Below are 13623 nucleotides of genomic sequence, written 5' to 3'. Positions count from 1 at the left end.
TGGATGGTCAAAGGTACCCAAATATTGATTTAATAACAGTAATCCCACTACCAAATCACCTGGATATGACCTGCCTCGCTTTGTCTGGTCGAAATTGAACAGAATCAGGTGTGATACTGGAAGAAGTGCCTCTGCTCTGTATCAATAGGATGAAAAGATTCCCCTTGTTGCAATTGTGGTGCTGATATGCAAACTATTAAACATATTGGGCAAGATTGCCTATGGAGTGCGTTCTCTGGTTCCCTAGAAGATTTGCATGAAGCAATGCCAGAGGCGATAGCCTGGATAGCTGAATTGGACATCCAGTTATGAGGCCACTGCTATACCCCCATAAAACTTTTATATACACAGGTAGTACTTGACTTGCAACAGTTCATTTAGTGACCGTTTCAAAGTTACAATGGCATTGAAAAAAGATCTTATAACTTTTTCACAGATACAACTATTGCAGCATCCCAATAGTCACATGATCAAAATTTGGATGTTTGACAACTGACTCATATTTATGATGGTTGCAGTATCAGTGTCCTGGGTTATGTAATCACCTTTTATAAGCTTCTGTCAAGCAAATTCAATGGGGAAGCCAGATTCATTTAAGTGTGTTCCTAACTTAACAACTGCAGTGATTCACTTAACAACTGTGGCAAGAAAAATGGTAAAATGGGGCAAATTCGCTTAACAACTGTTTCACTTAGCAACAGAATTGCTAAGATTACCTGTAATTATGTGGATTATGTGAATATACGTTTACTTCTCTTCTGTCATGTTTTCTTCATATGCTAAATAATAACTGATTTAATAGATTAAAAAGATAACAAAAACATGATTTTATGGAACAAAGCAAACAGACTTAACAATAAAAGATTTTTTTTTTAAATCTTTGTTTTTATATGTACTCTACTAAAAATATTACAGGTTAATAACCACTCGTTCAGTGATTATTCCACCTTGCAATAATGCTGAAGAAATGGTACATACAATTGATCCTCATAATATCCCCATGGTCACATGATTAAAATCTGGGTGTTCAGAGCCCAGTTCACAATTATGATGTCACAGCATCTTGTGATAATGGGGTCTTCATTTGCAATCTTCCTTGCCAGCTTCAGACAAGGAAAGTCAATGGGAAAGCTGGCAAGTGACCACATGATATCCCCACATAGTGATCTTTATTGATTCATTTAACAACAGCAACCACGACTGGAAGAACTGCAATCATTAAGCAGAATGACCAATTGCCATTGTAAATTGAGGACTACCTGTATGCTTCATTGCTAGATTAAAAAACTCTCTCTACGCACTACGAACCGCTGTGTACATACTGGGCACAGGTCCATGTGATCCTGATTTTTTTTTTTTCTTTTGCTGTTACTTAAGGAATCCTCTCATTAAAGTTTATAGGCAACTCTTAAGGTACTGCTTGTAGGAGATGACCAGGCTGAGCCTGAAAGTGGGATTAAACGTCTTATCTGTCTGTAGGTCCTCCAATCCTGAAAGAGACCTAAATCCAGTCCCCCTTGAAGTCTCTTGACTCTTATCTAATGACTATTTGCCTTGATTGTTAGTAGATCAGATTCTTGTGTATAGGCTGCATGGAATAAACTTTCTCCGTGCTTTTGAATTCTATCCTAGATCCTGGTTTCTTGCACCTGACAGTGTTACTTTTTTAAGGGGGAAGCAGAAACTTTAAAAAACCTCAAGCTATTTCAATGATGAACAGAAAGGTTCTGCACTCACATAAGGTTCAACATAATTTTTCTGAATTCTTTTTACATGAATTCTAACTTTCCTCTTGCTCCATCAAGAATAGGCTATTGCAACTACAAAGCTGCTTTTTTTTTCTTGCCAGAGAGTTCTTCAATAGCCACCAGCCAATAAAGTAACTTCTCAGAATAATAAAAAAACTATTTGACTCTGAATCAAATGCATGAAGCAATTTGCCTCTGAAATTCCATTTTATTTCAGCACAAATAGTGGGTTGTTACATTTAGTGGTTTACAAACATTATTTAAAAAAATTATTCTAATATTTTTTACAAAAGGCTGTTTCCAGCCCGTGTTTGCAGAAGCAATCCAAATATGGTATACATGAAGTAGCATACAGGATTTGTGTTTGCATACGAACAGATATATAGCAAATGAGAACATGTGCCTCATATTCACTTTGCCTACTAATTTTATTTTATTTATTTATTTTATTTATTTCTATCCTGCCATTATTTTTATAAATAACTCAAGGCAATAAACATATATAATATTACTTTCTCCTCCTATTTTTCCCCACAATAACCCCTCTGTAAAGTGTGTTGGGCTCAGAGAGAGTGATAGGCCAAAGTCAGCAGCCAGCCTGCTTTTATGACTAAAGTGGGACTAGAACTCAGTCTCTTGGTTTCTAACCTGTTACCTTAACCACTAGACTAAGCTGCTATTCCCCTTAGCCATTTTCTCAAAGCTGGAGTACTTTGGGTTGGGGAAAACTCAAGAGCCTTGGTAGTACAGTGGTCTAAGGCACCCTGTTATTAAGTTGGTTATTAAGACCAGCTGCCTGCAATTACTGCAGGTTCGAATCTCGCCAAGGCTCAAGGTTGACTCAGCCTTCCATCCTTTCTAAGGTAGGTAAATTGAGGACCCAGTTTGTGGGGGCAATAAGATGACTTTGTATAAATATACAAAAGGATGAAGGCTATTGCTGAGCACATTGTAAGCCGCCCTGAGTCTCCGGAGAAGGGCGGCATATAAATCAAATTAAAAAAAAAAACAAAACAGAATAATTATTACATACCTATTTCATGTCTGAGCATCCCTTCTAACCAATGTTCCCTTGCAGTGGAAATATTGATAGTAAGAGTTGGACGGCCATTCACCACAGTCATTGAGGCCCGAGAAAGCAAATCTTCAGAAAGATGAACCACAATCTGAGGAAGAAAAACAAGCCATAGAAGATAAAACTATATTAGTATTCATATTTTTCATTCAACTGTGTACTCCTTTTCTATAAAATTTATTTTATTATCTTCACTATCAGTGGTGGATAATAGTTCAATTTTCTTTTTGTTTTGTAGAGTTATATTGCGTGCTTGCCCAGATGGTGCAGTAGTTAAAATGCAGTATTGCAAGCAAACTCTGCCCAAAGCCTGAAGTTCGATCCTGATGGGGCTCACAGTTGACTCAGCCTCCCTTCCTTCTGAGATCAGTAAAATTAAGAATATTGAGGGCAATACAGTAGAGCCTCTGGTCACAAACTTTTCTGACCACAACCAAATCAGGTTCCGACCAAAAAATTCACAAAATTTTTGAATCTGGTCCCAAACACATACTCGGGTGACGATCAAACACGGCCGCAGCTGATTTTCCTTCCGCACCATTTTTTTTGTAAGTGCCAAACAACAGTGACCTCGCATGGCTGCTGCATTAATTTTGGTTCGGCTCAGGTCATGACCAAATCAGGTTGTGACCAAAGTTATGGAACAAATTATGGTGGTGACCAGAGATTCTACTGTATGCAAATAATGCTTCTATATTATAAACTGCCCAGCGAATGCTGTAAAACAATATTGGGCAGTATATCAATCTAAGTACTCTTGCTATACTTCTTTCAAAACTCAAAGCAGAATACACAGCACTTTGTCCTCCATTTCGTTTACCTATTTCTGTGTCTAAATTGAAACATGACTTAAAGAACAGTGGATGCATTCATACAGGACTGTATAGCTTATTCTAAAAAATAATTGGTAGTTCCTGCATCATATGGTTATCACTCTTTAGAGACAGCTGGTTACCATTAATTATGTATGTATGTCATCTATAGGAATGATGGCTAACATAAAACTACAAATAGGAATGTGGATAAACTGTGACTCTCTAATTCAAAGAAATGCTGCAAAAAAACCAACCTCGCCCAGGCAGCCTTCTTTTGCCATATATTTTCGGACATGATTCCAGATGCGACTCCTAGGCAGCAGGCTTCCTCCAGTGGACTGTTCAAAATTTTCATAACTTCCATATTTTTGCAAAGTGAGTTCCATCATTCTGATAGCCTGTCACAAAAATGTAGCAGACATAAATGTTTAAATATGCTAAATGTTCTAATTGCTGGCTGTATATGCTCTTGGTCTTGGAATTATGTGTATCAAAAGAGCAGGTTGTCTATGTAGATATTTCTTCTCTTATGAATATGAACAGGATGGTTGCTTTTAAGTTCCACATCAAGATTAAATATATGATTTTTTTTCCTCATATTTCCAATTCAGGGCTGGTATTGGAGAAACAGTGATACTCAGCCCAGTTTAAGGAGCCAAAAAGCAGTTTCGTGCTAATAATTAATGTATTGGCCCATAATATTATCCTGCTTTTGCAATGTCCCACTCTAGCCATTTGTGGTGGTGACCAGGAGCACTATTCCTTGGGTAGTTACAGTAGTGAGATGGAAAGCAAGGCACCTGATTATCTTCAAAATCTCTTTTCAAAAATTTCTATGCTGATCTGACAGCAACATACACACTTAACATTGTTCAGAAACCGTCCCAATAACTTCAACAATGGTTCTCCATTTTCCCTGCACCATCTATATGTAGTAAGGCAAATCTAATCTATTTATATGTATCCCTGCATAAATTATTATTCCATTTATTTCAAAAGAAGTGGGCAACTCCATTGTAAAGAGACATGAAGAACAGCCTCTCTTTCTAAAGGGAATGCATCTGCTTTTGTGGCATGAGTGTATATTCAAAGTTCCATATCATATCATATCATATCTCATATCAATCATATATTATATTTACATTATATTAATTATATTACATTACATTAATTACATTAGTATAGTATAGTATGGTATGGTATGGTATGGTATGGTATGGTATGGTATGGTATGGTATGGTATGGTATGGTATGGTATGGTATGGTATAGTATAGTATAGAGGTGAAACTCGAAAAATTAGAATATCGTGCAAAAGTTCATTTATTTCAGTAATGCAACTTAAAAGGTGAAACTAATATATGAGATAGACTCATATATGACAGGTCAGCAGTCTTTCCCATGATTGTGATTCCTACCGAACCAGACTGAGAGACCATTTAAAGGCTCAGGAACCCTTTACAGATGTTATGGCTTAATTAGCTGATTAGAGTGGGACACTTTGAGCCTAGAATATTGAACCTTTTCACAATATTCTAATTTTCTGAGATTGTGAATTTGGGGTTTTCATGAGCTGTAAGCCATAATCATCAAAAGTATGACAAATCAATTCTTGAATTATCTCGCTTTGCATGTAATGAGTGTATCTCATATATTAATTTCACCTTTTAAGTTGCATTACTGAAATAAATGAACTTTTGCACGATATTCTAATTTTTTGAGTTTCACCTGTAGTGTAGTGTAGTGTAGTGTAGTGTAGTGTAGTGTAGTGTAGTGTAGTGTAGTGTAGTGTAGTATAGTATAGTATAGTATAGTATAGTATAGTATAGTATAGTATAGTATAGTATAGTATAGTATAGTATAGTATAGACCAGTGATGGCTAACCTTTTTGCAATCGCGTGCCAAAAGTGGGGGGAGTGCGGGCCCACACCATATTTCTATGTACCTCACCCCCCACGCATGCACACAGATCCCTCCCACGTTCCCCCTGCTTTTGGCACGTGATGGCACGGTGGTAGGCTCGTTTTTCACCATCCCCAGGCTCCAGAGCCTTTCTAGGAGCCTGGGGAGGGTGAAAACAGCCTTCTCCAACCCCCTGGAAGCCCTCCGGAGGCCGAAAACAGCCTGTTTCCCTGCTTCCGGTGGGCCCAGAAGGCCCCAAAATCAGCTGGCCTGCGCACGCATGCCCAGCGGAGCTCAGCTCATGTGCCCACTGATATAGCTCCGCATGCCACCTGTGGCACATGTGCCATAGGTTCGTCATCACAGGTATATGCTATGCTATGCTATACTATATATTATATTAGAATTAGGGGTGACATGATAGCAGTATTCCAATATTTCAGGGGCTGCCACAAAGAAGAGGGGGTCAAATTATTCTCCTAAGCACCAGAGGGCAGGAAAAGAAACAATGATTGAAAACTAATCAAACAGAGAAGCAACCTGGAATTAAGGAGAAACTTCCTAACAGTGAGGACAGTTAAGCAGTGGAACAGCTTGCATTCAGAAATTGTGGGTCCAGCTTCATCACTGGAGGTTTTTAAGAAGAGATTGGACAGCCACCCTGGTATAGGGTCTCCTGCCAGAGCAGGAAGCTGGACTAGGCCTACAAGGTCCCTTCCAGCTCTATTCTATTCTACTATCCCAAGACTGTGAGGACATGTAAGCCCATGGAATGTTTGATGCTAAAAGGAAAATAGGTTTTCTGCTATGAAGGAAGTCTCATTTTATTTTGTAACAAGTGGCATAAATAATTCAAAATGATATTCTCCAGTTTCCAAAGCAAACTCCTAGAATACTGATAGCCATTTATAATACTCATTGCTTATTCCACATACATATATATAATTTCTGTCAGATCCCTATTGTGATACTGCCATTTCTGTGGGGAGGAGGGCCTGGATCATTTATTCACTTATTAGCCTCTTCCCGTTTCCTACATATCCTGTAACCCCTTAGATCATAACCCTAGCTCTGACACTTATCTGCCCTGTGTTTTGATTTACCTTTGGAGAATGTATAAGGGGGGAGGGCCATCTGTTTTTTCTCAGTTCTGAAGCCTCCTGAAAGAAGCGCCTGGGAACAATCCTTTATTTCCTTCCCAGGATGACCTGTTTCACAACTTCTTCACACATGTGGATAGGCTCATTCAACATTGGACTGAGGGGAGCGGTTTCTAACTCCTTTCTCCTAACAGAACAGAACAGGGATGGGACCTTACAGCCTGCTTTGCTTTTGTCTTGCAATCACTTCCTTTCAATAAAAGGTTCCTTTTGAAATGCTGCTACCTCAAGAGTTCGTATTTTTTTGAATGGGGAGTAGAGGCAGGACCTTACAATTTCTATTGAGCAATCATTTCATTTAAGCAGATTGTTCCCTTTAATATTTTATCTTCTAATTGTTCACTGTGCTTTGATTTTTTTCAGAGAGAACAAACAAGATACCATGAAGTAAAAAACAACCAAAAAAAATCAATATCAGTAATCTAATCTCTTTTGGTTTCTAATGAAATTAAGTTGTAACAAGCACTAATGATATTACCTGGTTTGGGTAATGAAATATCCTCAAAATCAAGAATATTTATTTAAACATGTCCTATTCCAATGTATGAACTTACATATATAGGGATAGAAGGCTTGATTATAAAGTAAAAGTGGTGTATGTGTAGGAGGTGCTTAACTTTTTCCCACTTTGACATACTACTAAGCTCTTTAGTTTGCCTTTTCTAGATTTGAACTATTATTCTTTCAAAATCCAAGAGGTGAAAAAAGTGTTGAAGGCTATGTAATCTATTCAGTGCATTAAATCTAGACCTATATCATCCTCAAGAGATGGTGGATTAGCCCTGCTTGTGTAAACCCAAAAAAGTAGGAGGAAGTAGGTTTTTTTTTTTCACTTTACAATGGATTAAAAATGTTTGTCTTAATATGCAAAAAGTCAAGATGGTGGGGACGATGGTGTGATTGTATAGAGCATGTGTGCACTGCATTGCTGACTGCAACTCACTCCTGTACCTGAGTGAGAGAAATCCTCCCTTCTCCCATGGAAGCCTAAGCAAAAGGTATGGATATCTGCAAGATTACATGAAACATCCTGTCATAAATTATGTAATCATCTATTTGCTTGATGATCCATGTGTTATTGTTTGATGTCACCACTGCTTGTTTCAGAGACCACTGTCAATAGAGGCCCTGCTTCAGACTTTCAGTTCTTAAAATGGAAAGGAAAGCTGCACAAGTGTTCTGTGTCCTTTCATCCTGCTTTTCAAAAGCTCTTTCCTAATCAGACTATCCCCTAATCAGACTATCCCCTTTCTAGGCTAATAGAACTAAGGAAAAAATAAGAGGGGATTTAAAAAGAATTATGCATGAGAAATAGCAAAAGTATGTCTACCTGTTTAAGAAATAAACTGGATGCTTGGCTGTACTTTTCAAGTACACTGGGCAGGACAGAACTTGCATATTCAAACTGTGGGTTAGAGGTAAAATCTGATTTGAAGAACTTTATCTTCTCCCTTTCCACATTGGAAGGCTTGATTGCAGTGAGGATACAAAACTTACGAGCAGTAGCATCTCCATCTTTTAAGCAGCTTTTAGAAGTTTGCAACTGTTTGGGCTTTCCTAGGCTAAAGGTAAAATGTTTTTTGGATTTGTTCTTGGGTGGCGTTGACAATCCTATGCTGTTCCCTGTTACTGAAATACTTTGTGCTAATTTAATCCCATTGCGGAGTGAGTTGGGAATAAAATAGGAGGAGTGCCTTTTGAAACAGCACCACCCATTTGGGGGAATAAACAGTGGCGTCTTAACCTTGTGGCGCTCATTACTGTGTGAGCCATGAGTGGGTTTGGTGGGCTTCCGGAGTCTTTTGTGGCGGGCTGATGAATGTTTTTGATGTTTTTTTTCTTCTTTGCTCTGCAGCAAAACATTGTAGCTGCTTGTCCCTGTGGTGAAGTTGTCCTTAAGGATGAAGGACTTAACACTTCTTGTTTCACTCATGCAAAGAAATTTCTGTTCTTCAGGCTTCAAGATGGACTTCTTGGACAGTTCTTGCTCTGGCCAGTGAAGCTTTTCTGAATTAAAAAAAATAAAAAAGCCTAATTTAATCAAAAAGATTTTTCTAGATTTTAATATGTAATATGAATGCCAGTTCAAATAGTTGAGCTTGAGAAACACTGTTCTACCAGAAAAAGTGTATTGACCAGATAAAGCTTTCCCAGTCTGGATGCCCTCCTTATACCTCCCATTCTTCCAAAATTCCTCAACTAGAATGGCCATTAAGTCTCCTTTAAATTTATACCAATTTCTTTTCCCATGTTTGAATGTAAAAGAAAACATGCTGACACACAATTACTTCTAGAGCAGATTTTCAATTCTAAAAGTTCTAAACGCCCATTTTTCTTCATTGCACCGCAAGTTCAAACTCTGTCTGTAATAGGGAGATGGAGAGAAGAGGAAAAATATATCAGAAAAATTACTTGGGGAAAGTATACACTAAACTCACTATTTTATTCAGCTTTAGAATGTTATAGACTTAATGCTTTTACCACAGGAAAAGCAAAAAACGAGAAGGAGTGGGAATACGAATGCAATATTGAAACACATAAGTAAGTTCTACCTCCTTTTGTTATTTGAAGGAAAATAAATTGAACTGACTCTTCCTGTTATATTTCCTTCTCAAGAACAAGCATGTTACGATTTTCCAGTTTACTAAATTTGAATTTAATCAAAGCAAGTATTGCATTAACAACATGTTTGGATCATACCTTGTAATAACATTAACTCTAGTTCCTATCTATAAATCTATCTAGCACAAAGTGCCTGTTATAGTATATTGTTATCCTATTAAGAGCAAACATTGCAGTTATGGATAATACTAATAATTGCTGAGATAAATATAATACAGGTAGTCCTTGAGTTACAACCATTCATTTAGTGCCGTTCGAAGTTACAGCAGCACTGAAAAAAGTGATTTATGGTTTTTTTCGATACTTAAGATCATTTCAACATTCCCAGGTCATCTGATCAAAATTCAGATGCTTGGCAACTGACATTTATTTATGATGGCTGAAGTCCTAGGGGTCCTGTGATCACTTTTTGTAACCTTCTGATCGACAAAGTCAATAGGAAAGCCAGATTCACTTAATAACTGTTACTAACTTAACAACTGCAGTGATTCAACTAACAACTGTGGCAGGAAAGGTCATAAAATGGTGCAAAACTCACTTAACTGTCTTGCTTAGCGATAAAGATTTGTTTATAAGTTGAGGACTACCTGTATGGGTCTACTTAGTGGTACTCTAGCTCTCTTGTTCTTCCCCTGAATCATCCTTGTTTAGTTCATTGTTAAAATTCAACATAATTCAAATTCATATCTCAGCACAAGAATTAGTAAAATATATTCATGATTATAACGTATGATATCACAAGACATCTTTTCATTCTGTTGGAAGAAACATCCTTCTAGGTTCTGCTCCAAGTGGGGAAAACAGACACTGGAAACATGGAGACTGCTTGGAAAGATGGTTTAATGGTGGACAGGATCACATGGCTTGAGTTCCTGAACAGAAAAGGGGAGATATAGCGAGTTTTTCAGGTTTTATACTCTCTCTGGCTTTGAACTTCCTGGGGCCCAGAAAGAGTACTCTGATTGGTTGTCAGACTCCCAGGGGGTGGGGGTCTTGCTGGCTGATGGTCACATGTGCTTCCCAGGTCACATGTGGTGAGTCTCTGCTGCTATTGTGTAGAGGGCTAATCCTATCTTTCGCAATTCCTACTATGGCTCTGCCTGAAGGAGACAGATCTTTGTTATGTAGAATAGACTGGCCCAGGCCTTAATGGCCCATTGACAAAGGGTGGGGGGCAGGAAGGTGGGAGCTGCTTTGTCTGTAAAATATGCTTCTCATATTTCTGCCTTTTTCATATTTCCTAAAATATTTCACTCTTCCAGGAAAGGGGTGGGTGCTAACTTCCTACAATTCTATAACAACAGAATGGCTGAAATCATACCCAAGCCACATGGTGATCTGCTCATGTAAATGCCATACCTTATTCAATATTAAAAACAAGCAATAGTTTATCATATTATGAAAATATATTCAATTATTTAATTTCTTGATTTTAACTATTGAATTGATTTATTACTGTAACCAGAAATTATAACACATATAAAGCATAATGTAAAAAACCCCACCAATATATTATTACAATTCTGAATTTCTATCTAGAGTTTCAGTACTGATATGACTACAAAATTGTATAAAGGAAACTAAAACTACCATTTAATCAAAGGTCTAGAAAATCTAATTGGTATTAGATTTTAATTCTAATTTAAAAAATGTTGGAAAGGGCCTTGATAATTAATATAAGGGAACACATACACTTGAAAGAGAACAGAAAGGAAAATCATCTGACTTGTATCTCAAGAGTGTCATAGCTGGAGTTCAGAAACAGGAGCATGAGAAAGGGCTGATACAAATGCAATGCCAAATCAGAATTTATGGTATAAAAATAATCACCATCTGCTAACATAGAGCTCAGAACAACTAAAATATGCTTACTGTGAAAATAAATCCCAATAAGTCCATTGCTGCTTACTACTGAATGAACTTAAAATTACAAATATATACTTACCAAAGACATCCATAACACATAATGAAACTTCACAAAATTATAAGATAATTATAAGATAAGATCGATTGCTAATTTACCCTATTTCTTGAATCTCTGTTGTTGGTGTGTCTACACTAATATTTCCCAATCTCTATGCTATACAATCTTGTTTTTCCATATTTGTTAACATAAAGATGTAGTACTTCTGCTCTTATTTAAATATTTGTTAAGAAATTGTTATTGCCCAACTGGTTGGTCAGGAAATATATAAACCAACATTGTGTGTTTGTAGCTAAAAGTATTATGTAGCTTTAAAAACTGTGTTGCATTATCATGCATCCTGATTGGCTGAGCTTTGTAGCCAATATACTTAAGGAAAGCTGATTTATGGTTTGTGTGGACACTACACCATTTTACCTGCTGATATGCTGTAACTCTATATTTGATCTCTCTGCATGATCATTGATTGATCATGGCTATATATTGCTTTTCTAATATTTATTGACTGTTTATATATCGAACTGTGTTCCTGAATGAAACTAAAGATCTGTTTTATTGTATTTTTCTACAACTGGTAAGAAGACTTTATATTGGAAAATACCCCTGGACTGATCTTTATCACACTTGATATGTGTATGACTTGGAATGTTTTTGGACTATGATTTTGCTTTTTCCCTAAAAGTAAAATATCAAAACCCAGTTTGTTTGTATGTTAACTGTTATTATCCACAATCATTCTCAGTCGCTTTCATGTGTAAACTCAAAGGGTACTCTGCTCAATAACCGACAACATCGGTTGTGAGACAAGAATATCCTTAACATTTATCTGTACCTTATTCTTTCCAATTTGATAGCTGATAAATTGCCCATCATGCCTCTCTTTCTGTGGAGCAGATTAATCCTCATTCTTTGACTATCAAGAAAACTTTTTTCTGAAAGCCACTAGGAGCTTTCTCATCTTTAACATTCGGCGAATATTTTTTGTTTTGGTTTTCTTAATGTCTTCTTGGTCTTTCCACAGCACTTCGGATTCTCATATATTCCTCATATTGCTATTATATTCTGACAATGTCCTGTACTTCAAATCATGCCAGCATATTTGCTGCCTTTAATTTTCTAAGTTTAGAAGTTTAAACCATATATTTAACACCAACCTAAGATCTATTCCATAATTCTTACTTGGAAGAGATCTGCCAACTGGGTGTATCTTTTTAATATTCTGCTTCCTGATGTGTAATGTTTTTTATTAAGATGTTGTCCATACAGTGAGAATCAAATATTCACTTTGTTTATATTACTTGAAGCAGGTGTGAACAAAAAATTCTCTACACCAAAGTTCAATCGTCTCCAACATTACTGTGTTTTCTTAATCATAATAATTCCAAGTTCCATCATTTCTCTAACTTTTGCATCCTAATCACCTATTAGTTGTACTACATCAATATTGGATTATGCACCTAGCATCTAATGCAATTTATCTTACCATACATTCCTCAGTGTTGTAGCATTACATTTAAAGTAAGTGAATATCAATTGCTTACACAAATCAATACTCCTTAGATACACACTAATTTTAATAGTTACAGCCAACACTGTAAAACACACTTTATTATTTCCTTTCTGGTATCATTACAATTACATTCCCTTTTATCAGCAGTGGGTTTCAATTTTCTTTGCTACCAGTTTGCTATTGGGAGCGCATAGGTGCACTCGCTTGCTCTGTGAGTGCGTGGAGCTTCTGTGCATGCGCAGAACATTTTTGATGACATCTGAGCAGGTGAGCGGAGCCTCCCACCGCCACTACCAGTTCGCCTGAACCGGGGCGAACCGATAGCAACTCACCACTGCCTTTTATAGTCTCATGCCCTGAATAATAATAATTTAACCACCTCAGTTAAAGTTGTTTATTTTGGTTCATGTACATCTACTAATTTTCTAAAACATCCAATTTATACCTCATTTCAACTCTGAAATTTAATGTTTTCCTTTGTTTGTGATTGCCACACTCTGATGAGGTAGAAAAACTCAAGTCAATTTAGTGATCCTGAAAGCAACACTGATGGGAATAAGAACTCTTGGTGGGATACTGGTGAAACCAAAATGGGAAGAATGAAATTAAGAGTTATTCATAACAAAACCAAAGGAAATCTGAAGGCGAGTCCATCTAGAACAGGGGTCCCCAACCCCCATCCATGGACTGGCACTGGTCCACGGTATGTCAGAAACCGGGCCTCACAAAGAAGCAAAGCCCCATCTGCAGGATGCAGACAGTATGCAAAAACCACACCCCTCTGGTCCGTGGAAAAACCTCTCTCTATGGAACTGGTTCCTGGTGTCCAAAAGGTTGGGGACTGCTGATCTAGAACAGCAAAAAAAAA

At 37.2% G+C, this 13623-nt stretch overlaps 1 protein-coding gene across 4 annotated transcripts in view; it reads right to left on the bottom strand.

Annotated features, from left to right (window-relative positions):
* Positions 1 to 13623, bottom strand: part of MATCAP2 (microtubule associated tyrosine carboxypeptidase 2) — a 240471-nt gene that overhangs the window by 225118 nt on the left and 1730 nt on the right. For all 4 annotated transcript variants that reach the window (XR_015734227.1, XR_015734228.1, XM_087894060.1 and 1 more), the window contains exons 2-4: positions 8030 to 8706; positions 3893 to 4036; positions 2782 to 2914 (exon numbers count right to left, since the gene is read on the bottom strand). Coding sequence is in view for 2 of the 4 variants with exons in the window: in XM_087894060.1 (XP_087750186.1) it covers positions 2782 to 2914; positions 3893 to 4036; positions 8030 to 8706 (954 nt within the window). In the remaining 2 variants the exon portion in view is untranslated. The remainder of the gene's footprint in view (positions 1 to 2781; positions 2915 to 3892; positions 4037 to 8029; positions 8707 to 13623) is intronic.

This window comes from Pantherophis guttatus, chromosome 4, assembly GCF_059756535.1.
Source record: "Pantherophis guttatus breed Tessera chromosome 4, ASM5975653v1, whole genome shotgun sequence".
Classification (NCBI taxonomy): Eukaryota; Metazoa; Chordata; class Lepidosauria; order Squamata; family Colubridae; genus Pantherophis; species Pantherophis guttatus.
The sequence above is the reverse complement of the archived record's forward strand: the minus strand, read 5'-3'. Positions and strand labels throughout refer to the sequence as shown.